Source organism: Tursiops truncatus, chromosome 4 (assembly GCF_011762595.2).
Source record: "Tursiops truncatus isolate mTurTru1 chromosome 4, mTurTru1.mat.Y, whole genome shotgun sequence".
Lineage (NCBI taxonomy): Eukaryota > Metazoa > Chordata > Mammalia > Artiodactyla > Delphinidae > Tursiops > Tursiops truncatus.
In genome coordinates this window covers 143,442,767-143,467,295 of record NC_047037.1, presented here as the reverse complement: position 1 = coordinate 143,467,295, position 24,529 = coordinate 143,442,767, and the positions used below count along the sequence as shown (strand labels likewise).

Here is a 24,529-nt window from a genome sequence, read left to right as displayed (position 1 = left end):
CACTTCCCACGTCTTCCTCACGCCTGGCTCTGCCCACGGCCACTCTGGCTCTCTGAGGCACTTCCTCACCCTGCCTACCGGCCACCCGCCGCCCCAAAGCTGACCGAGGGGCCCAGAGGGAGGCCCGTGTCCACCTCGGCCCCGCCACCTCCCAGGCCCTGAGCGAGGCCGGCACGTGGCCGGTGGGTGCGTGAGTGAACCGCAGCCCCGAGCCCTGGGCTTGTGGTGTGGCGGGCGCCGCTATGCTGCGCACCCAACCTCGACCAGGGGACTCCCGGGAGGGCGGAGGAGTGTGCATGGGCGGCCCGAGCACCGGAGGCCTGGCCGGAGCCCGGGGAGTGGGGCAGACAAGGAGGGGCTCCTGCCAAGGGGCGGGCACCAGGGCAGGCCCCTCAGGCCACGCGGACTCCCAGCGATGCAGGGAGGGCAGTGCCCCCGCGGGACTGGCCCTGCCTCACCTCCCGGCCGCCCACCTGCTCGGGGCCGTGAGCCCACCTCTGACGCGAGCAGGCAGAGCTGTCTGCCCCGGGCCTGGGCCCTCCAGGGCCTCAGCGCCGAGAGGGGCGCAGCGGGCTCCTCAGGTGAGCACAGGCGAGCTGAGCCGGGAGGAGGGTGCGTGCGGGCTCCCGCTGGGAAGCGCAGGGGCCACCGTGCCCGGGGCGCGGCGGGGCAGCAGGCTTACTTCCTGACACTGGGCTGGGGTTTGCCCCCCACGCAGTTTTGCAAAAGTAAAACCAGAAGACTCGTGGAAGCCAGACAATGACTTGTTTAAAGGTGGGAGAGCGATTTCGGTGAGAAGGACCTGCTCCTTGGGCGGCAGGCGGCCGCACGAGCGTGGGGGGGGGGGGGGCGTCTGAGCGCGGGGGGCACAGAGAGGGGCCAGAACCGAGGGGCAGCGCACACGTTTATTGAGCCGGGACGCGGTGCGGAGACGCCTCCGGCCGGTCCCCACTCTCAGCCCCGAAGACGCCCGGGGCCCAGCATCCCCGCTTCGCCCCGCACCCCGGGTCAGGACCCCGAGCCTTCCTTTCTCCTGCCCTCGGACAAAGGGAGACGTGCACCCTGCCCGGCGCTGACCCGTGTGGCCACGGGAGCCGAGGCCGAGGGACCGGGGAGGGGCAGCTCCCTGCGGCCACAGCTCCTGGGGCTTGGAGGGGACGGCTGCTGGAAGCGCTGTCCAAATGTCAAACCAAGTCTTAAAACAACAGTTACACGGACACTAAGGAACAACGTTTCTACAACGTCACAGATGGGAGTGGCCCCAAAGCATTTAAAATAATGAACACGGCATGCCAACGCGTGAGGAGACGGGCGTAAGTGAAGTTGGAGCAGCGTCGGGGCGGAGCCGGGGGCTCACAGACACAGATGGAGTGCTGTGGGTGCATCTCTAGGGCACAGACACCTTCTGTAGTAAAGAAACCTCTATATCTGCGAGGGGGTGGGCGGTCTGCACAGGCGAGTGGTGGGGACGTCGGCGGGGTTAGAGCGCGCCCATCCCGGTGACCTCGGACGTCAGCCTGGAAGAGACAAGGGCACAGGGCACAGGTCACCATGTCCTCACAGACGGAGGAGCCCTTAGAGGCGTGCGCCTCCCTCTTCATTGCCACGGACGGTCCTGGTTCACAGCGCAGTGGCCACTAGCTGAGGACCGGGGACCAGAGCCACGGGGCCTTCCTTCCCCGCCACAGGGGCCCATGTACCTGTCACCACATGGGGCGTGACGACAGCCACCAGGACAGGCCCAGGCTGCCACAACTGTTTCTACAGCCACTGCCGGGAGGGGCGTGGGAGTGACCCTGCCAGGGAGAGGGACGCAGGGCCCTTGTGCCGCGGCTCTGGAGGCTTCCTGGGTGTGGTCGCCCTCAGCAGGGAGGCCGAGGGAGGTGTCCGCTATGCCCAGGAGCTCCGCCCTGGCTCTCCGGCCACAGGACCTCCCTGTGCCCCAGCGTGTGACCTCAGACCCTTGCACGGTTCCCTGGCAGCCGCCCACCACGTGTCTGGGTCGGGGGGTCTTTAAAACCACAGATGTGTGAGAGCAGAGAAACCCCGTGACCTGTTCCCTGAAACTACAGAGCCTTTCATGACCTTCGATGACCCCAGACCCAGGCCTCTGCCGAGCAGAGACCGTGGGGTGGGCACGGGGCAGGTGCTGGCCAGGCCACCCCCAGCTTGTCCCCGTGGGCAGAAGGCCGGAGGTCCCAGGAAAGGCCAGTGAAGCAGCCCCCCTGCAGCTCCAAACCCCAGGGAGCTCCCGGGTGTGCAGAGCTGGCAGCGTAGCTGCGAGGCTGGCAGTGCCGTCACAGGGCCCAGACCCTCCCACTGCACAGGGACAGGCAGGGCGCAGGCTGGCCCTCGCAGCTCCCCGTGGCTGTGACGAGTGAGGCCCAGAGGCTTGGCTTCAGACGCCCGAGTCCGTGCGGACGCTGGGCTGCCCACAGTTTGCCGCCTAAGGCGCCAACGCCTGGCGACTTGTCTGGGGCCGTGCGGGCACCACCGGAGGTGAAAGGTCAGGTGTGAGAGTGCAGAGGAGCGTGTGGGCCCGCGTCCATCTGGAGACTCTCCCCGTCACGCTCCCCCCGCCCCGCCCCCGCCCAGCCGGGAGAGAGAAGCCCCGGGAGGCAGCCCCGTGCAGGCCCGTGCAGGCTGGCCGGCCTCACCTGGCGTTGATGAGGTACTGGGCAAGGCTGATGTTGGCCGGGGTCCCCGTGATGGTGATCTGGCGCTCTGACGACCCCTCCGTGGCATTGGCGATTTTGATCTGCGCTCCAGACATCTGTCGAATTTCATTGATTTTGGTCCCCTGGCGTCCAATTATGCAGCCTATTAGCTGGAAGAAAGGACGGAGGAGCTTCTTAGAGGAGACTCCACCGCAGCCCGTGTGCGTTGCCGAGCCGCTGGGGAAGCTGCCGGAAGCACTGCCTTGGCCCGCCCACCCCCAGCACGTCACACGCTCCAGAGGGAAGAGGCACGCCCACGCCCCTCCTGCTGGAGGATGGGAGCCGCGGGTGCCTGGCCTCTGCTTGGCCTCGACCGCGAGAAGTCCCGCCAAATCAAGACACAGCGGCCATGTGGCCGCATCACCCGGCCCAGCGTCCTCCGTGGGCCCGAGGCCATGTTGGCCCCTCTAGGCCACGCCTCCGGGCTGGAGGGATGTATGTTTGAGTGGACACGGGAGCTGGAGAGGCCGTGTCCCCAGCCATCACCATGCCGCCCTCAGGCAGCTACCCCTCTAGGACACGTGCCCCACACCCACCCTGTTGTCTTGGTTTGGGGATCGGAGTCAACATTCTTAGGATAAACCAGGGATCCAGAGGGTGGCTGGGAGAAAACTGAGTGTGTGAGGCGAGTGTGTGAGGCCCTCCGAGGGCCCATGGAGCACTTCTGGGCCACCTACTCTCAGGGCTGACCCTGAGCCAGGCAGGGCCTTCAAATGGGGGCAGCCGGGGTCCCCAGGCAGCTCCGGGATCTGAATTCCGAGTCACCCCTGAAGCGCCACCAGCTGCTTCCTTGGCTGGTATCTTGGGGGTGATATCACCCACCCCCGTGGGCATTAAGCTGCTTAACCAGGGCAGGGAGGGGAGGGGCACACACGGGCTCAGGATGGGCGGGGCCCGGCATACTCACATCATTGGGAATGGTGAGCTCGTGAGTGCTGGCGGGGGGGCTGGCGTCCAGACCTGGGCACAGTGAGGGGAGACGGTTAGGCGGGCAGAAGGCTGCTCGCGCTGCACCCGGCGCTCGGCCCCGCTGGGCCGATAGGCAGGCAGGGCCGGGGGCTGCCCAGGGGAGGGTCTGCACAGCCGGGGGCCGCGGCCTGTGAGCGCTCTGTCCCAGGCTGCCACCACCCTCCTGACCCCAGCGTCTCTCAAACAAGGAAGAGGAACCCAGCAGGATGCAGGTTCACTTTTTCGTTCTGGGCACGACACGATGTCACTTGTCTGCTGTGTTGTGTAGTCTCTCGAGACGCCCTTCACAGACACCCTGGTGGCTCCGCCTGGCGCCCCGAGAACGGGCCGCACTGGTCACGCCAGTCCTGGGTGCCCACCCTCCCGCCCCCAGACCCGACAGCAGGCCTCCTCCGCTGCCCCTGTTCCCTCCCACGCTCTGCGGACCCCGCCCCCGGGCAGCGCTTCCGGTGGGGGCAAGGAGGCCCGAGAGCCGGGCAGCGGAGGCCATGCCTTTCCACAGGGCGTCCTGGGCCGAGACCCAGGCCCAGCTCATCACACGCCCAGCTTCTGTCTTTACAAATGTCAGCTCAGCACCCACCAAGTCAGAGCCAGCCTCTCAGGGTTCAAGGACAAGATCCACACTCACTTTGGAAACAGTGATCACAAAACGCAGGTGGGATGTGAGGGGCCCAGAGGGGACGCAGGGTCTGCCCTCGCGGGTGAACACTGGGGCAGACACACTCCTGTGTACGAGGCGCTTCCATCCCGTCAGGAGGCGTCTCAAACTCAAAGCCCACAGCCGAGACCCTGCTCTTCCTGCTCCAGACCCGTGTCCCAGTGTCGTGGGTCCCGCAGCTCAGCCCAGACCTGGAGCCCCCAGCTCCACCCACCTTCCCCGTGGCACATTATAGCAGACCCGGCTCACGCACCTTCGGAATATTCTGGAACCAGAGCCCTCTTCCCACCCCACGCTCCTCCCTCCCTGGCCCCTGCCCCTCAGGCTAATCCCCACAAGGCCCCGAGGGGTCCCAACAAAGGCGACTGCCCGGCCCCCGGCCCCACAGGCATCCTCCTCCATGGCACGTGTGTCCCCGGAACCGGATGTGCCGTGGCCATCGGTGTCGAGGACACAGGGACCCGGTGAGACCGGGCCTGTTCTGGGGCCCGCGGAGCACGGGGCTCAGCTATGCTGAACAAACTAACTCACCCCAGACCATCCATCATTTTTCTGTTTCACAGCTAAACCTGGAGTTTCTGTTCTTTATCTCTTTTCATAAAGGTATTTTCAATACAGTTACTTAGTTGTTCAACTATCTATAAACATTCAATCCTTAGTGACATTTAAAATGTCACTTAAGAGATCTCCTTGGTCCCAAGTCCCGTGCGGTGCCTCCTGGTTTGGGTGACACAGCTGGGGGGGTCACACGTGTTCACCTATAGCTTATGATGTTTGATCAGGGGGCTTCTTTTAAAAGGGGCCGAAGTCACGCCCACTGGTGAGCTTCCCATGAGTCACGAATGCTGCTTCCCCCACACAAAGGCCAGCTGCCTGGGAAGCGGCGTGGCGTGGCCTTCAGGGTGAGGACGCGACCACCGCCCGGCCTCCCTGACCCGCGGCCGTGGCGGGAGCGTGCGCGTGCACGTGCAAGTGTGGTGTGTGAGCGCTCTGGGTCCCACGGGGCCTTGGGAGGGAGGTCGTCACGGGGGCATGTGAACATGGGTCCCACGTCCCCGAGGCTGTGCTGGGAGGGCCGTGTCGGGGTGGGGTGGGGGCTGTGTGTCCCAGGTAAGCCCGGTGCTTGGAGTCCCCAGGTCGTCTCCTGGAGACGATGGCTGGGCAATTATCTGCAGTCACGTTATAAACTGTACAGACACCCAAACATGTGTTATCACCAGACACATAACTTTGTAAAGGTTGGTATCCAGTTCCAAAATCAGAAACATTCGATAAATGCTCTTCTCTAGTTTTCACTCATTCAATTCTGCATTAACTTAAAGGCTGCGCCGAGAAGCCCACAGTGAGCGCATGAAGCATCAGAGCTGGGGTCCCAGCTGGAGAGACGCCTCCTGAGCCCCGTGGTCTCAGCTGGGCCCACGTGGTCCTGAGGGATGGGTGAGGGGCGGAGGCACCCTGAGGCCCGGAACACACCAGTGGGGGTGACAGCTACGACCGCTGCACACAGGCCTCTCCCGCATTTCCCCTTTAGCCGGCACTCGCTCTTCTGCTCTGATCCAGGCTTTCACGAGGCCCGTGTGGGTGGGGATGGGAGCGTGGGGGCCGCCTCCCTCCCAGGGAACCTGGCAGGTCCGGGCCACATGCCTCCAGGGGCTTTGCTCCCCAATGGCCTGTGAGCGGGCCGCGCCCACTGCTCCAAGCCTGGGTGACAGGACCTGCGGATCCACGCCCTGCCCTGTCCGGGGGGTGTTTTAGTGCAAATCCAGGCCACAGTGATCTCATCTCCCATGAAACACACTTCTGGAAGGCACACAGCGTGGTCAGCCCTTCACTCCAGACCCCCACACGCTGTGCCACTGGGAGAATAAATGACACACAGGTGGGGCCTCTGGATGACAGGGCAGCTGTGCCCTGAGCCCAGTCAGAGCCGACCCACCACGCTCCCAGCAGGAACGGGGCGGAAGCTGGGAGCCGCGTGTGCAGACCTGGGGCCAGCCACTTGGGCCCCGGCCCTGGGTGGCGCCGGCGTCCCTTCCCCGAGGCGCTTGGCCAGCAGCCCCCTCGCCCCCTCCTCCCACCAGGTCCCCTCCTGGCCTGCTTGCTCTCCCTTTAGCGTGGTTTTCTTTTACCTGACGACTGGCCCATCAGATTTTGAGCTTCTTCGGAGGAGTGTAAAGGCAGCTTTTCTCCTGGAGAGCAAAGAAGAAACAGATTTAATGTTTTGCCCTCAAGGAGAGAAGCAAGGTCACTTCAACTAGGGAAGCTCAAAGTCTGACTGGTGCGCCACTCTGAGCTACGGGGACGCCATCCCAGGCGAGCCGCCCTGCGGGTGCACCACCTCCTGCAGGAGGGCCTCCCCGACGGCTGGTGGGCAGCAGAGAGCAGGGTGGACCCTCGAGGGGGGGGTGCCTCCTTCGGGAAGGCCAGCTGTAGGGTGACTGACCCGTCATGGAGACGCACAGAGATACCCCCGCCCACCCGCGGCAGCGTGCAGAGCGCCGCGTCCCTGGCCCTCACTCCAGAGCTGTACTTGTTCCGTTCACTGCCCTGAACACAGACCGCTCGGAAAGAGAAAGGCCCCAGGTGAGAAGAGAGGAGGTCAGAAAGGGCGGCTGGGTACGTACCGGGGAAAGCGGGGTTGGTCTGTCCGAGGGGAGGAAAGGGGGTTTGCTGCATGGCCAGCTGGTGGAGCTTGGTCAACTGCTGGGGTAGGAGGGACACGAGAGCTAAGAAGGTTATTGTCATCGAGTACAAGTCACACCAAATTAAAAACGCGTAACGGAAGTCTGCACAGATAGATAGAAAGGGGGCCATGCGACACATGGCAGACGCAGCAGCACGCAAGGACTTGGCCTGGGATAACCAAAGGGCCGTGTCGGTTGGCAGGCACACCGAGTCCTTCCCTCCCTCGGCCCCCGGCCAGGCGGGCCCCCGGGCTCCACGGGGAGGGTCTAGAGCCACGGAGCAGGACCCGCTGGGCCCCAAGTGCCTCAACGTCACGCTGTCACTCGCGGGACCCGCTCACATCGGTGGGTCGGCCCTGGGCCTGGCCCACCCCACGGCCGGCATCCTCCCCCGCAGGCCCTCACTCTACCCATGGGGCGACTTGGAGGGGCCACCTGTGGGGCCCACCGCCCGCCCCCTGCGGCCTCCAGGATTACAGGAAGCAGTGCTGGAAGGCTCCACCGAGGGAGCTGCAAGGGCCGCCAAGAGGGTGCAGGGCTCCTGTGGGGGGTCCCACGCCTATGCCCCTTCCCCCCACCCCCCGTGCCCCATCCCTTGTCACCTGCCCCTTGGCCCCCATCCCCCAGCCACTAGACGTTGGTGGGGGCTTTGAAATGCAGTTTCTTTAGTTATTTTATCTGAGCTTCACTTCTTAAGTAAACACTACAAATAACAGAAGATAGGGGCTGTCTGAATGCTGGGACCCCCGGCCTTGGAGACTTCCGGGCGTGTCCTCAGCCCTGGCTCACCCACTGGCCCGGCCCACATCTCCAGCAGAGCGGAGAGAGGGCCAGGACATTCCAGGACGTGCACTCAACTCCCAACCTTCACAAAGGAAGCCCGGCCCGAATGCTTCCAGAGCCCGGAGGCCGGCATGGGGCCTCCACAGAGCCCCTGCGGCTGGCAGGTGTGGGCACCCAGGGAGCATGGAGGGCGCCCCCAGGTGAGACGAGGGTCTGACCAGTCACCACGTGGGTCCCATTCTGCAGAACGTGTCGGGGGTGGGGGCAGGTACGAGCGCTGGGATCTCCACGTCCATGGCCTTCACGGGCGAGCCCTCGGGCGACAGAGGAGTGGGTATGCTGCTGGCCTCCCAGGGGCCAGGCGCGCTCTCCTAACAAATGCCGAACACCCCTTCCCAGTACGTGGGGGATCACGGCTGCCCCACGGGGGCTCCTCCCGAGAGCCTGCCACCCCGTCACGTGTCCGGCAGGTGCGGCCGTGGGGACAGGGCTGGTGGCGCGCTGGCCGGCCAGTCCGGCCTCCTCCTGCCTCCACAGGTCGGGGCCCAGGGGCCGCGCCGTGCCCAGCCTGTGGCCTCCGGGCACATTCTCCCGGTAGAACCTCCGCTGTGCTGCTGCTGGGGTGTGGGTGGGTTGTGTCTGCAGGCAAACTCCGGTGTCTCCTGGCCGCTCCCGTGGCATCGGCCAGTGTGGGCTGCCTCTTCCCCCCCTCCCTCCCCGGAAACGGCAAGCCCTCCGTAGAAGCAGCCCTCCCCCGCCCCAGGCCTCTCCCCACTCTGGGGGTGGGCCTGCTCGGAGAGAACCGGCCTCATCCCAGATGCAGGTGTCATGCCTGGCAGCTCTGGGGCGGGGACGTGGTGGCCTGAGGTCAGATTCAGCCCTGAGAGGCCCCAGTGAGGGGGCGCCGGGGGCCGACAGCACACCTGCTGCCCGGCAGGTCTGCCCTGTGACTGACACCACTGAGCTAAGCGTGGCCTGAGCAGACATGCACAGAAGCCCCCTGAGAAGAGCACACCCGGGAAACACCGCTATGGGGACACCAACCCAGGTCTTGGGGACAAGAGGTGTGACGGGACCCGTACCTGCCATGCCACGGGCGAGGTGACCCCGCAGGGAAGGCGCTGAAGGGTGGGAGACCCCGCTGCGCGGCTCGGGCACCCTAGCAACGGCTCCTCTTTCCAGGGGCCCGTAAGAAATGTGGCAAGGACCCATGGGCGTTGGGGCATGAGGGTGTGTGTGGGGGGCACCGACTGGGTCCTGCAACCCCGCCTCCCCTGAGCACATCGTCGCCCCCAATCACGGGGACACCAGGCGGCGTCTGCGCCCCGAGCCCACCTACACGGAGCGCTGGAACCGGGTCTAAGGTCTCCTCACAAGGAGGTAACACAAGTTCCTAGGATGGAGGAGGAAACCCCGTCTCTGGAGACAACAAACATCCAGTTGGCTGTCCAGAGCCCAGCCCAGGGCAGGCAGGCCACCTGCTCTGACCGTCACTGGGATTTCGTGCAGACACCGCACTGGTGCAAGAAGAGCCGCCTGGCGCGGGACTGGCGTCCTGGGGGTTCCAGCCCTTCACCCGGGGCCGGGGGTCAGCGGGGAGCCCGAGGGGCGGCCCTGCGGCACCTGAAGGGCTTAAGGGGCCTTGGCCAGGCTGCTCTCTGCTCCTGGTCTGCGATGTTACCCCCGTCACATGCTTATGTGTCCGACGGCCGGGCTGGCATGGTCCCCATGAGGGCAGGGCCCTCTCCTATGTGTCCCCGAGTCTCCAAGAGTGCACTGCTGTGCGTTGGTCGAGATGGCAGGGGAGAGCGGGGCTCTGGGGGCGGGAGAACTGGTCGGAGTCGCCTCCAACACTGGTCAGCTTTGGAGAGATGGGCACATCTGGTCTCCGTGGGCCTCGTGCCCCTGTCTGCGAGGCCCGGTGCCACGTGAGGGATGGGCAGGCTGAAGTGCTGCCCACGTGACTTGGGGGTGAATGAACATCGCAAACCCGCGGGGCGTCCCCACCTGGCCACCCACAGCCCCTGCACCCACGGGCGCTCCTCTGGCCTCTCCATCACCTCCTCTCAGTTAAATGGGTGACCCGCCGGCCACGCATGTTATAGGCACGGCCAGATAACCCGCGAGGTGGGCTCCGCTGCACCTGCAGAGTCTGGCACGCAGGAGTGCAGGGATTCAGGCCCTGACCTGTCCCACTGCAGTGGATTTGCTGCTCTGTATGAAACAGTGGCCACACCAGCAAATAGATCCCCCCTCAGGCACCCACGAATATAAAGTGACATCTCGGGAAGGACTGACCGGACGGTGGTGCCTGGAGGAGCACCCGTCCCTCGAGCGGGTGGGCGGATGGGTGTCAGCTGGCATCTCTCTGTCTGTTAAGGCTCTGGCCTTAACTTTGCCTCCATTTCTACATTTGTAAAGGAGGGTGCAGCACTAAGTTCTAAGGGGACTTCCCACTTTTCGAGATATTTCTGCCGTAAAACAAAACAAAACGAGAATCAGACTTTCTAATCTGGCCAGTGCCTACAAACCACTGCGAGGGAAGATAGGAGGGGAGGGTGGAGGGCGGAGCCAGCGGGCAGGCGTCAGTCACAGACATTTCTCCATAACTGCCTTTTCCACCGAACTCTGTGTCAGAACATAAAACATAGACAAACACTCGACAAGTCAGAAGGATTCATAAGCGCACGGCTCCACGAGTCATCAGCAGACGGACATGCCACGCGCCAGCGCTCGCATCTAGGGACGGGCCGCCTCGTGGTTTAGTCTGCGAGTCCCGTTTCCCCTTCTGTGAAATGCCTGTGTCTTTCGCCCATTTTTCTCTTGGGTTGTTTTTCGCTGATTCACTATTTCAGATACTAATGCTATTCCAGTTATATGTGCTGAAAAGATCTTTCCCCACTCTCCTTATGGAGCCTTGAGAGAAACAGAATTTAAAGATTTTAATGTAGTTGAATTCATCACTATTTTCTTTATGGTTTGTGCTTCTGCTTTAGGAAATCCTTCCCTGATCTGTGAACTGAAAGATACTGTTTTCTTCTAAAAGTGCTAAATTTTTCTCTCTCGTGTTGAAGTTCTTGGTACACAAGGAGTGGGTTTTTGTTTACGTTGTAAGGACTATCCTATCAGATGTCGTCTGCGTGACTAGCTTGGTGATTCTTGGCTTTTCCTCTTTCACGGAAAATTCCAAACAGCCTGTGGGGATTTTGTGTGCGATTGTACTGCATCTGTACCTCAACCTGGAAAGACCTTTGGGGTCGTTTCCAGGAGGATCGTGTGTCTCTCCATTCACTGTGGTCTTCTGGTCTTCTTTAACTTTCAATAACGACAAGATTTTTTTTTTTTTTTAATTCACCTTTTAATTACTGATTTCAATTTAATTGCTCTATGGGGAGAGAGTCATCCATCTGATTCCGATTTTTGAAAGATGCTGAGTCTTCTTTACGGTCTAGGGTGCGATCAAGCTGTGCAAACGTTCTCATGAATTCAGTGGCTGTGCTGGGGGGTGTTCGGTGCACGTCGGTTAACTCAGGCTCACGTTGCACTGTCAGAATCTCTGTACTTGTCTACTTGGCCTTCATTGAAAGAGGTCTGTTAAGGTTCCACTGCAACATCTGTTAAATTCTCTTAATGGTTTGTTAATTTTTTCCTTTATATATGTTTGAAGCTATGTTTTAGGTGCAAACTTAAATGTTTTATCTTCTAGTGAAGCATTTATCAATAAGTAATGACTAAGTAATTTCCTGTAAAGTTTTTTTTCCCCCACTAATAATAATAATGGTGTATTGTTTCGTTGGGTTAGTATTTTCCTAGAATAGATTTTCTGTTCTTTTAATTTTTCTAGGTCCTTATTCTTTAGGTGTGTCTCTTGAAAAAAAAAACCGATATATTTTTTTGTTTCTGTTTCCTTGTCTTTTTGTTTAGCTTTTCTTAAAAAGCCCTCTGACAGCCTTTGTTTTTTAACTGGAAAGTTTCTCCCGCTCTGATTACAGTTACCCACAGATGTAGATGAATTTCTGTCATCATCTTATTTTAATTGTCCTGATCTTCAAGGGTTTCTTTTCTTTTTTCATTCCCTTCCTTTTGTGCTGATTAATCTTTTCCTGCCACCCGCTTTCCCCTCCGTACCTTTTTGGAAGTTATGAAAGTGAACGTGTTTCTGATAGTCACCACTTTGAAATTTTAACACGTACATTTAGTCTTTTTTTTTTTTTTTTTTTTTTTGCGGTACGCGGGCCTCTCACTGTTGTGGCCTCTCCCGCTGCGGAGCACAGGCTCCGGACGTGCAGGCTCAGCAGCCATGGCTCACGGGCCCAGCCACTCTGCGGCATGTGGGATCTTCCCGGACCGGGGCACGAACCCGTGTCCCCTGCATCGGCAGGCGGACTCTCAACCACTGCGCCACCAGGGAAGCCCCATTTAGTCTTAATTCAATATCTTTGCCTTCCTCCTGAACGATACAATGACCTACAGGATGTTTTAATCCCCTCAGCCACATCCTAATCTTATGTATGCTGTCGGTGCCCATTTAGCTCTGTTATGTTAATCCCAGCAATTAGATAGCATTGATTTTGATTTTAAAAAGTTTGTCTTCATTGACCCAAATGTTTAAATTTTAATGTAGTCAAAAATATCAATGTTTTCTTTATGATTTGTGCTTATGTTAAGGAAAGAAATGGTAATTTTTTTTGCTCACCATTCTTTCTTGCATTTATAGCCTTCCTTCTGGGATCATTCTCCTTCTACTGACCGGTGTCCCTTAGAAGGTCACAGTTGTTTGTCTGAAAACGTCTGTAACTTGGGAGATCCTCTGGAGGTTGCATTTTAGGTTGACAGTTGTTTTCTTTTCTTTTGCCACCACAATTGCTCCTTTATAATACTCCTTCTCTCTCTCCTCTCGGAAGATTCACTTCTGGTCTTTGGTGTCACGCGGCTTTACTTGGACGGCGTCTAAAATGGATTTTGTTTGATCGAGTTGGGGATTTCTTGGGATTCCTGAATGTGAGGTTTTTTTGTTTATTGATTCTGAGAAATTCTCTGTGCTCATCTCTTAGAAGCTTCCCTCCCTCCATCCTATCCACTAACCCTGGGACTTCAACTGGATCTGTGTTCTCCCTTCTCAGTCCTCCTTATCGGTGTTTCTCAGACTTTCCGTGCAAACAAGTTACCCAGGGTCTTGTGAAAATGCAGATTCTGATTCTGGGAGGGGCGGGCTGAGGGCCGTGCCACTGAAGAGCTCAGCTCCGAGGAGAGGGTGTGCAACCCCGGGGAGGGGGCGGGGGCAAGAGTTAACCTGCCCCTGTTTCCTGCTCTGCGGGAGGTGAGGCCGGGGCGCCTCCCCGCCACTCCGAGCTGCGAAAGGAGAGGATTGAAGATCGTCGGATCTTGGAAGAACAAAGAGCCAGAGGTGCGGGCGTCGGCGGGGTGGCCGTGAAGATGCTAGGAGCAGCCTCAATGGCGCCTCCCTGCGGGCTCCCGGAGGGGGACACCAAGGAGGTGGGCGGGGAAGGCACTCCATCCCCGGCTGTGTCCACTGTGAGCAGAGCCCCAGGGACCACCGTCTGCACGGGGTCTAGCTGTGCGCTCCCACTGGTTTCTTCTACTTACTATGACTCACTCGTTCCCAGTTTCCCCACTGCTAACTCTCTAAATGACGAGCTTCCCGGCTAACACGGCGCCCATCTACCCCCAGATACTCAACACCCTCTGCTGGGACCCAGCGTCGCGGGGACCGACAGCTCCGCTGCTCCTAGCCCCCAGCTCTGGCGAGGGCCCCTCGAAAGCCCATGTCCAGGCTCCAAGGGAGGCCGCCGGCCCAGCTGGCTTCTGGTCTCGATTCTGCTCGCTTCCAGCACTCCTTTAATGAGGGGATGCTAAGTAAGGGAGTGACTTGGAAACTTTAAAGAGTAGAAATAAGATTCACACGTGAGGGCGTGCCTGACGTTGACTGATTTCTCCCAGAAGAAACCAATTTCTTCCTGGTGTCATCAGTACAGGGACAGAAAGAGCGGAGGTGGGAGAGAGCGGTGGTGGCCATGCTGTCTGTCCAGGCTTCGCATCTGCTCCTGCGTCCTGAGTTGTGGCCACCATGGTCCTTCCTCGTGTCTGAAACTACACCCGACCCCTCGGGCAGGACCCGTGGGCGGCCGTCCTGGAGCATTCTGGCCACAAGCCGTGACCAAGGCCTGCAGCTGCGACAGGCCCAGTCATGCAACAGTCCTTGGCTTCTCCGAATGCCCAAGAGCTATGAGCTTCCAGAAGGATTCCGGTAAAACAAGGGCCGAGGCAGGCGAGAACCTGGAGGGAGACTGGTGAGGGTGGGGCCCTGATTCCTACGTGGGTTAAACCAGAAAGCAGGAAAAACTGCGCACACTTTAGCTCTAGATGAAGAAATGCTCAGCTCTAAGAAATGTATTTTCTCAAAGTCTGTGCCTGACTTAGGAAGGAATTAGCGGCTGAGATGACAGTGGGGTGTGTGTCAGCCACTGGGGTTGAAATATTCAAACGGTGTATTCAGTTACCTTATAAAATAAGTTAGTACTTCCTGTAATTATTATATTTGCATTCTAAGAAATGAAGCTTTTAAAAAATTCCTACTGAATATTAAGCTCAGATAAAAGTGCCTTCCTGGCCGTGGTCACTCGTCACCACTTTATTTTGTTTTGAACGATTCTTAGTGATGGTCCAAGCCTTCAACTTTGCATTCCTGCAAGGAAAGCATTTATCAAAGTCCTGCTCTTCTGTCCTAACAGTTGCTCCGTCACACGTGCGGCCTGGGGAATGCAGGGTCCTTCACAAAAGCCCTTTCACCATAAAAAACCAAGTGTTTCAAATCTCTGTCAAACTCAATGAGGCAACCATGTAATAGCTAGCTATAAATTAGTTTAAAATCCAAAAAAAAATTGAAACTACCCATTTTTCAGAGATACTGAGACAACCACATGGAAAGAGCAAAACAACCAATTGATTTGAAAACCAACCAACCAAACCAGTCAAAGTCCCCCGGCCTCGCTCGGTGCGTGTGCCCTGGCCTAGGGAATCCAGACCAGGAATTCAGGCCTGCAGCGCAGAGGCCTCGGGCAGCAGGGAAGCAGGTCTGCCATGGGCTGCGGGCCGGAGCCTCACCTCACTGCTCTGGGTGAACCGCCCCTCGTGGCCCAGCCCACCAAGTGTGCCGAGTCCCGAGTCTGCTTTTGCACAGATGCTTTTCCAAAGGCGCAAGGCCACCAGCCACGGGGAGCGAAGGCTGTGCCGCCCTGGAAACCGGCTTCTCCTCCGATCTCCGTCACGCCACGCGGGCGCTCTACTGGGGTCCACGGAACCCACACGCCACGGTGCCCGTCCCGACCCCACCAGTGCTACGCTTTGCTCACTCCACGTGGGTGACGGGCTCCCTCCCCGGGTTCCAGCACCTGCCGTGCCCTGGGTCACAGCCAACTGTCATGTGGGATGGGGAGGGCAGGCGTCCCCCATGTGGCTCAGGACGGCCCCCAGCCCCATCTCCACCAGCTTCCTCTGACTTTTGATTCATGTGTGTTGCGTAATGAGGATTTTTTTAAAAAGGAAAAGCCGTTGGTTTTTCTTTTCTATTCAATAGAAATGTCCTGCAATGATAGTGAATTGAATCTCACATGTACGCAGTGTCGGTGAATTCTCATAACTCTCCCTGCCCTGACTTTACGTCTTAAGGCGGCCGGCTCTTCACCTGCCAGTTCAAAAGTGCGAGCGTCTGCACAAGATGGGCGGGCATCGCTGTCACCTGCGGTCCCTCTGCCTGGACAGAGCCCGCCCCCCACTGGCCCTCCGAGAGCAGCGCACGTGGACCTGCCTTCCCAGGACAGAGGACACTTCTTGGGTCGGACCTCAGCTTGCCGTGCCTGCGGCCGTGGCACACAAACCCACCCACCTCTTCCGTCTCTTCCCTGCACCCCGCTGCCCGGGCCAGCAGCGCAGGCCTCGCGGCCCAGCCTATCTACAGCCCTGTGGCCTGCGGCTCCCCTGCAGTGTGCTCGGGGCGTCCAGTCCTCCAGCAGCAACACTGCGCTCAGACTGGAACCCAGTCCGGAGCGGCCCTGGGCGTGGAGCGCGTCCTAACGCTAGAACAGAGCCTCGTCTGCCGCACGGGCTCCCAACAGCCTGGATCCCGTGCATGCACGGACCCTGCTCCGACTGGGGCCTGAAAGGGAGCATGTAGCTTCAGCAGTTGTTCAAAGCCCATCCAAGGTATCCTGGCAGCCCTGCTCATGACACATCACCTGCCTGCTCAGGTGCCCATGGGGCCCAAGCTGTCCCCGCCCGCCAGGGCAGGCGCCGGGGACAGAGCAGGCCCGTGGCCCCCGCCCGAGGCCCCACGTGCGCAGGAATAGCCGGGACTGCAGCCACAATCAAGACAATTGGACATCAGGCCAAGTCCTCCACAGGAGCAGAATCAGTGCTAAGAGACTAAAGGTTACTCAGGGCCATATGGATAGGACACAGGTCAGGAACACTGAGAACAGTATTAATATTATGGTGTAATATTAATATTAGTAGCGATGGACAGCGGCATGCAGGTAGGAGGGAAGTGGAGACGAGAAGAGAGGTGAAGGGACAGAGTAAAAACTCACATCTGGGTGGGGGATGGCGTACTGTCCCTGGATCGTGTAGGCCTGGAGAGAGAGAGACACCGTCAGCTCGAGAAGCGGCAGCCATGTGTCCCCCACCGCGGCCTCCCCTGCGGGACGAGGGCCCTCCTCGGGAAGGGCTTTCCTGCAAGCAGGCCCCGAGCCCTCTGGTTAAGGCCTTCCCCCTTCACGTAGGAGAGGCGACGCTCCCAGGGCCCGGGGTGCAGAGACTGGGGGCAGGGTCCTGGCATCGAGCCTCCCCCCTGGTCCCTCGGTGGCTGGAGCTACAACCAGACACATGGTGGGGCGAGGGGGGGGAAGGGAAGGGCCAGGCAGCCGGCTTCCGACTCTCACTCCCTTGCCCCTCAGCTGGCAGTATCTAAGAACGAGCTGGTGACCCTCGCTATGAGTCACTGATTATTGACCCTTTGAGAATTTAAGCGGCTATCAGAGTAAACACTTTCAGGACATATTTACTCCAAGAAACCCAAACAACAAAAGAGAAAACTTTAAAAGTTGACTCAAAACCAATTTTGGGAAGGCCAGATTAAGTAAGAAACGCACCCAAATGAGCCACAGGTTGGCCGATCGCCCTCCAGCCTCGGAGGACGGGCGGCCGTTGTGACTCGGGGGCAGCACGCTCTTGGCACAGCTCCCAGAGGGGGCTTGTTTTGCCTTCACCGTGTCACTTGCCTTCAAGACAGTGACTCGGAGTAGCCGCAGCGTGTGTGTGGGCCCCGAAGCCTCTCCCACCGCCCGCCCCGCCTGCCTCAACAGTCCCTCAGCCAAGATGCTTCCAGAAACTCACAGCCAAAAAACAAACAAACCACACAGAGTCGAGGGAGAGTAAAGACAAAGACTTGCCACTGGGACTCGGTGACGTGGAACGTGCGGCACCAGCCACGCTAGGCCTGCAGGTGGGGCAGGTGCAGAGCCCCCGTCTGGGGGAGGCGCGGGCACCTCGTGGGGAAGGAAAGGAACCTGACCAGAAACAGCACGCATCGGGGAGGCTGTGTGTGCTCGGGGCCGTGGGACGCCACCAGGCACTGTGCCAACGTGTCCCCGAGCGTGACAGGCCCTGGGACAGTGCCGCCACGTGCTCCCCGACTGGCCGTTCTTTATCCCAGACACTTTCAGTTTCTGACTTATCTTTTCATCACTCGGGTGTTATGGTTTCTAGTTCTACTGGAAGTGCACGGACCGCCTACCATCGTCTCAGGGCAGAGGTACAGACAGACGACAGGTCACAGGTTCCGTCTGGATGAAATCTTTATGGACCGAAACTGCTGGGATGGCAAGAAGTGCCTCTCGGCAGCAGGGGCGTGCGGGCATCTTCCCGGGGACAGGGGGAGGCGGGAGGCTCTGAAGCCTGGGTGCGCAGCGCATCCTGCACGCGGGCAGGGAGGGCCCGGGGCCTGGTACAGTGACCCCTCTGCCCGCTACCTGCAGCGCTGCGGTGACCCTCCTGTGACCCTGTCCCCCACCGACGACCAACACTAGTCAGTCGCTGGCCACACTACCTGTCCCTGGGGCGCAGGCGCTGGGTTAAGGTGCTGAGCCCCTGTGAAGCCCACGGCGGCGGGGCCCTCGCTGTCCTGACTGGGGGATGGGTGATGCCCTGCTTTGCCGGCCGGGGCGGGGCTGGGATGGGCCCGGGAGGCTGCCAGGCTCTGCCTCATGTTAACATGCCTCCCCTCTGAATAAAGCCAGCGCTTCTCCATGTGGAATCATCGCGGGCTTGCTTGCTGGGGCTGAGGCCACGCAGGTAACTCACCTGCCGCTGATCACGGATGCACGGCAGGAAAGGAGCTCTGAACGCGGCGGGCCGTCTGCGGCTGGCCTGAACCACGGGGCCGCTGCCCCCTCCCCCCGGGGATTCGCCACAAACGCTGCCGCAGGAGCTCAGACCCTGCCCTCACCTCACGGGGCTCAGTGGGAGAGAAACCGGACAAGGTTCTTTTACAGAGCAGAGAAAAACGTGGAGAGTTTGCATTTGCCTCTTTTCCTTCTCGGCCCTCCCGTCCTGGGTCATCTGGGAAGTCTCTGTCCTAACTCTCCCTCGAACAAGGCACACAGCACTGCCACCTGGACGCAGAGCTTCTCCTGGTACACTGGCCTGGCCTTTGCAAAGTCCCTCAACCGCGGCTGCCGTGACCCTGCTGTGAAGGGACAAAGCGAGCTCCTGGCGGACGCCTCTGAGCCCGGTGCCCAAGGGCAGAAGACAGGGCACGGCCCCCCTGTCGGCCCCTCCAGGTCCCGCTAAGCCAATCACTGGCCTCAGACAGAAATCTCCATGACCCCTGGTTTCCAGGCCCTCCCTGGCAGGAGAGAAAGCTCAGGGGCTCCCACCAAAACAGCAGGTGTGTGAAGTGGCCACGGCCGGCCTGCTGGGCCTGCGGCCAGCGTGGGGCAGGGTGGAGAGAGAGGGTCGTCCCTGTAACGGGATGCCCAGCTGGCCTCCCCTTCATCCTTGTCTCTCCCTCACGTGCTCCTGGGGGGAGCTCGTGTGTGGAAAGTTGGGAACGTGTATTTCAGGGGAGATGGGGCCAGTTCTCACAGTCGTAGTTGCCTCAACCAGGAGTCATAAAACCCCTGGTAATGCTCGCAGCCCTTGCTGCCTCCGAGCTTCCTAAAAACACCAGGAAGCTAGACTCGGGCGGTGCTGCCCGGCTGAGCAGGCCTGAGCCCGGACCAGGGTCCTCCTGGGCCCGGACGCCACAGGGCGTCCGCCTCGGCCCTTTCTGTCCGCGGACGCTGCCCGGTGGGCCTCTCTCGCGGTGGCCCGCATCCACCCCAGGGCCGGCTGCGTGCCGGGAGAGCTCTGCGTCCAGCGTGCGCGGGGGACACGTGCACGTGAGGAGGGAGAAAACCTGAGTGCACTAACGGGCAGCGGCGGGGGCTGCAGTAAGAGGCTGAGGTTGGCAGTGGAGGCCGAGAGCGGCTCGGCTCTTACCTGACCACCTGCAAAAATGACAGGGGTGGAGGCGGGCTTTGGGCGGTAGGGAATGGTGGCACCTTTCGGTGGGGACTAGGAAAAGGGACAGGAGAGGGAGAGAGAGCGTCAGAGCAGCTTCGCAGCGGGCAGTCGTGAGGCCTCCTTCCGACCCCCCCCCCGCGCCCCCGCCCTCCCCAGCCCCCAGGTCCGCCAGGGACCACCGCCCTACACACAGCCGCAGCAGGAGGCGGCGGGTGGCGGGTGAGGCGGGTGGACGCGCCCCCGCCCGCGCCCGCGCCCCTCCCCAGGCGCCAGCACAGGCGCCGCGTTCTGAGAGGGGTGGCCCCCTCCTTCAGTCCTCGGGAAAGAGCTCCCGGGGATTCGGTGCCAGTGCCGGGGCTTCGCGTGGCCTGGGCTGACGTTCAGTCGGCATAATCACAGGAAAGTGAGAAACATCCAACTTCACTGTTTAAGAAAACAGCCATCATTTAATGCACCTTAGAGTCCAAATGAAATAGGCCACAGCTGTGATGCAATTCACTACAATTTCCTTTCATTATTCTGTGTCCAAAAGTATAGGATTCATATCTTGGGGTGAACGATATTCTCAAGCACCAGGAGTCGGCCAGATTCTGATGATGTCAACCAGACCCCTTGGTCAGAAGCCATCAGGCCCTCCCCTGTCCCCTTGCCTGGGTGACCGTCTTCCCTGGGAGCAAAGTCCACAGGGCTGGGCCTGGGCTGTTGTCGAGAGTCCTGAGTCAGCAGCACCACCAGCCAGAGACAGAACTTAGGGACCAGGGTGGCCTGTCTTTGCTGGGACTTCCTGCGGCCATTGCCCACCCAGGCCCAGCCACCGGGCAGTGTGACCTCAGAGTGACCCAACCCAAGACACACACAGGGAGGTGGGGACAGCAGAGGGGTTGGCAGCTTCAACTCTCAGCCCAGGCCATATCATGCGACCTTGTCCATGCTGCGTGCCCTTGAACACACTGTGTGACCTTGGATGTGTGCTGGGTGACCTTGAACACAGTGTGACCTTGGCCTGCTGTGTGACCTTGTGGAGAGCAAGAGGGGCTGCTTCGAGGGCCTGTGTGCTGACCGCGTGTGGGTGACGCTGGGCTCCTGTCCTCCCGTCTCCGGCTCGTCTGAGGTCGTGTCCAGGCGCCTCTGCAGCGGGGCTCTCTGTGGTCTCAGGGCGATTAGGGGTCACCGGGCAGGAAGCGTGACTACCCTGAGTGACCGTTTCCGCTGCAAAAGGAGGACTCGGTCCGCTGCGAAAGGAGGACTCTGCTGCTGACCCCACTCCATCCCTTAGCTGGGGGGTGGGCTCCCCACTTCTCAGCCTCAACTGTCACCTTGCTCCATGGTGCACTCCAACCCCGCCGACGGCAGCGCCCGCCCTCCGCTGGCCCTGATGGCCATGACGCCCGGTTCCCTTCGAGCTGACCTCTGGTGGAGGGAGGCCTTCTGAGCACACGCCCCCCCACCCAGGGCTGCGGGCCCGACCCTCACATTCTCCACCGATCCGCCACTCCTCGAGCAGCCCCTCCCTCCTTCGGTAGTGATTTCATGGGCGGAGCCCCCCACCCCAGAGGCCGAAACTCCAGTCACTCTTCATTTAACATCGGACCAGGGGCTCCTAGCTGCGGTGACGCTTCCTCCCCCATAAGTGGCTGCTCCGGCCTCCGGGGGCTTCGTGACACCAACGGCAGGAGGCTTCGTCCCCGTCCCTCGAGGACCGATCACGCCTGCCCGTGTGCTTCAGCGTTCACCGTTTCACAGCCCTGGGGGCACCAGCGCCCCACAGCCAACGGGGTCAAGCTCTCCTGTGGGGTCACGTCTGACCACAAACGTGGCACAAGCAAGGCCACGTGGGAGGGGTCCTGTTCTGACCTCGTCGGGGACACCAGAGGCGGCGTCCCTCCTGGAGCGGTTCACGTCACCCCGCCTCGCCCGGGCACCGCCGCCCACCCGGCCTCTTGGGCATCTGCCACACCAGGGGTGCCGGGCCCTGCTTGCTACCCACCCTCACGGCCCCTCGCGGTCCCAGCGCCGGGACTGAAGAGAACACAGATCCTCACCGTGACCAGCGTGTGGGGAGAGCTTCAGAACAAAATATCTAGAAAAATATTTTTGATTTCCCAGCATCATACTTCAGGAAAATAAAAGCGCTACAAATTTTTTTCTAAGGAGTTGGACATGGTGCTTTAACACCAAGTCAAGTACAAAAGAGGGAGAGCCCGCCGCTGCCCCCGCCCCGAGGCTAATTCCTGCAGGAGACTGCTGTCACCTCAGGCAGACCCTCCGGCAAGGGCTCCGGGCACGGGGGGAGGAGGGCCCAGGGGGCCGGGCCACCAGCACAGGTATTGAAACCTTTCGTTTGAGGCACGATGACTTCATTTTAGCTTAAGAAAGACCAGCAAGTATTATTGATAGCTTCAATTAATCTTGCAGCAGTTTGGGTATTGATTGAAACTTCAATCTTGGGTTTTTCTTCCCTCAGATTTTCAAGAGAGGCTTTTCCTGCTCAGCTGTGCCTTCCTTGCTTCTCCTTTGGTTAATCCTTATGTTTACTTCTTTCTGTCTTCAAAGTTGGGGCGTTTTCGTGTGCTTTTCCTAAGTCCTGCCCATTGTACCTCGGCGGCGTCTCTGATGCCTGCAGGCTGGGCCCACGCAGTGGGGTCCTGTCCATGGCGTGGGCCTCTTCACTCCATCTGCATCTCCAGCCCGGACCTGGCCCCAGGGCACACCTGCACCACTTTTAAGGACTGACCCTTTGCTGAACGACCCTCACACCACAGACTGCTAACCCTTTATCCAACTCCAGAAATGAGGGGAGGGGCTCACGCTCCCCACGTTCTCCGTTCGCCCCCCAGGTCCCCAGTGAAGACGACCGACCCACCCGAGGTGGCAGGAGCCTGCACCCCAGCACAGCTCTCACTCAGGCCATCCCTGAGGCCCGCCCTCACGCGGCCCTGACCACATGAAGCCTCAGGGCCCCGAGGCCTCCGGCGCTCAGAAGCCCCAGCCGGCACGGAGTGAGGGGCAGGCTGGCGAGGAGCCCTGGACTTGTGGACAGACTGTACCTCCAGCATGACCACACAGATCTGCTTGACACACTGGATGATGGCGTCGGGGGTCCCCGAGATGGTCACTGCCCGCTCCGTGGAGTTGGGCAGCATGTCCCCGGCCACCTGGACCTGGGCACCTGTGGACTGGAGAGACCAGGCGTCGGAAGGGACCCCACCAAGCGGGGCAGTGTGCACTGCAGCGGCACTTCCTGGGTGCCCCCGGGGGCGTCCAGGGCACAGCACGCCTTGGGACACCCCCCGACGCTGCCCCAGGTCACCCCCCCATGCCCTCTGCACGCTCCGTCTGGAGCCCCCGGGGCAGCCCCATCCAGCTCAGCCCGCCGCTGCCAGGGCGCCGCGGACCTGGGGCAGGGCGGGCACCGCGGACCTGGGGCAGGGCGGGCGACACTGGGTGCGGAGCGGCATCTCAGGAGGCAGGGTTTTTTTCAAATGTGTGGAATTCTCTCTCTCTGTGGAGTCTGAGGTCACAGAGAAAGACGGATCCCAGTCACAGGGCCTAAAGCGAGTGGCCATCTTTCCTGGAAGGAATCAAGCCTGGGGGCTGCCATCCTTTGGGGAAGGGAAGGCCTCGGGCTTTCCTTGGGAGAGGAACTTGTGAAGGTAAGGTGGGCCCCTCAGGCAAGCCCCACCCCAGCTGGGACGGCTCAGCGACTCTCAGGAAACGGGGCCTGGCAGTGGGAGCAGGGGCCTCCTGGGGAGCAGAGCCCGTGCCCTGGAGCCCAGGACTGGGTGGAGGGGTGCCACGGCCACGTCCCGGGAGTCAGGCCTGGGCTCCTCTGCGTGACGCCCGCAGCGGGGGCTCCCACGGCCACTCTGCCTCGTGGCTCGTCCCTCCCCTGCCGCAAGCTCTGTGCTGCAGGGTCTGCAGGGACCCGGCTAGTGCTCTGCCCTAGGGACATCCTGACCGCCCACGCTCGGCTCCCGGGTGGGGAGGGCTCGTTACCTCCCTGATCTCCTTGATCTTGGAGCCGCCTTTGCCGATCAGGGACCCGCACTGGCTGGCGGGGACAACCAACCTCAGCGTCACCGGAGGCTTGCTGGTGGCCGGGCTGTTGGTCATGCAGTTAATGATGTCCTGGGGAGGGAGAGGCACGTGCGTCGGCCGCAAGAGCCTAGCAGGCTCCCTGTCAGGGGTGGGGGAGACGAGGACGAGGGGGAGGCAGAAGCACGATGGCAAACAGCTGAGGGTGAACAGCAGGAGGACACGGTGGCCGGGCTGGGCTGCTCACAGGGGCTGCGAGGCCGGGCCAGCCTCAGGGGACGAGGTGGGGGGCGGCTGGAGAACACAAGGGGACCCCCAGGCGTGCACGTCTGTGCAGTCGCGCTGCTGCCGCAGGGTGGGGCGCAGACGCCCAGGGTGCCTGGACTCAGGGTCCGCCCTCTGTCCCTAAGGCCTGGCGGGCAGAGAGGGGCTTGGACAGAGGGGGATCCATTTGACAGAAGGACCTACTCCCCGGCTTGATCACCCTTCCAGTAAAGACACGAAATGCATCTCCGATAACTTCCAGCAATTTCAGAAATCTCGGAAACACATAAAAAGCTTAAGGTTGGTCTCTGACAGACGCACACAAAGGCGCACAGACACACAAATGCGCGTAGGTGTCCCGGGCCTGGCTCTCCCTGTGTCCGTCCACATCCGAGCCAAGCTAAACACACTGGGGGTCAGCTGCTGTGGACAGGGCTGAGGCCTGGACGTGGCCGCCTCACTGCCGGTGCCAGGCCTTCCCTGAGGACTCGTGGTCTGGGGGCAGGCCCCGAGGGACCGCTCAGTGAGGGAGGGGGGCCTTGGGGGAGGAGGGACCCTGGTCGGTCACCAGGTGGACTGGAGGGGGCAGTCCCCGGGGAGGCAGAGGGGCTGAGAGGTCCCCTCTTCCGGGATAGGGCTCCCCAGGGGCGCCCCTTACCTCCTCAAACTTGTAGGCGATCATGGCAAAGGCCTTGAAGATGGCGTCTGTCGGGCCCGTGATGGTCACGATTCTTTCTGGGCAGTTTCCTTCCGAGATGTTGATCCTTGCCCCGCTCTGGGAGGGAGATACGCAGACCCCAGAAACTGGATTAAAGCCTTGGGGCCGGCAGTAGGCTGGA

At 60.7% G+C, this 24,529-nt stretch overlaps 1 protein-coding gene across 14 annotated transcripts in view; it reads right to left on the bottom strand.

Moving 5' to 3' along the window:
- Positions 1-885: 885 nt before the first annotated feature.
- The window catches only part of PCBP3 (poly(rC) binding protein 3), a 213,837-nt gene continuing 190,193 nt past the window's right edge, over positions 886-24,529 (bottom strand). For 3 of the 14 annotated variants that reach the window (XM_073804604.1, XM_073804599.1, XM_073804600.1), the window contains 10 exons: positions 24,349-24,465; positions 23,388-23,519; positions 22,439-22,567; positions 19,299-19,442; positions 16,418-16,459; positions 6,969-7,047; positions 6,474-6,533; positions 3,625-3,677; positions 2,658-2,827; positions 886-1,517 (listed from right to left, as the gene is read on the bottom strand). In XM_073804604.1, coding sequence (XP_073660705.1) covers positions 1,481-1,517; positions 2,658-2,827; positions 3,625-3,677; positions 6,474-6,533; positions 6,969-7,047; positions 16,418-16,459; positions 19,299-19,442; positions 22,439-22,567; positions 23,388-23,519; positions 24,349-24,465 — 963 coding nt within the window. In that variant the 3' untranslated portion in view covers positions 886-1,480. The remainder of the gene's footprint in view (positions 1,518-2,657; positions 2,828-3,624; positions 3,678-6,473; positions 6,534-6,968; positions 7,048-16,417; positions 16,460-19,298; positions 19,443-22,438; positions 22,568-23,387; positions 23,520-24,348; positions 24,466-24,529) is intronic. The other 11 variants (XM_073804601.1, XM_033856267.2, XM_033856265.2 and 8 more) reach the window with 11 other exon arrangements.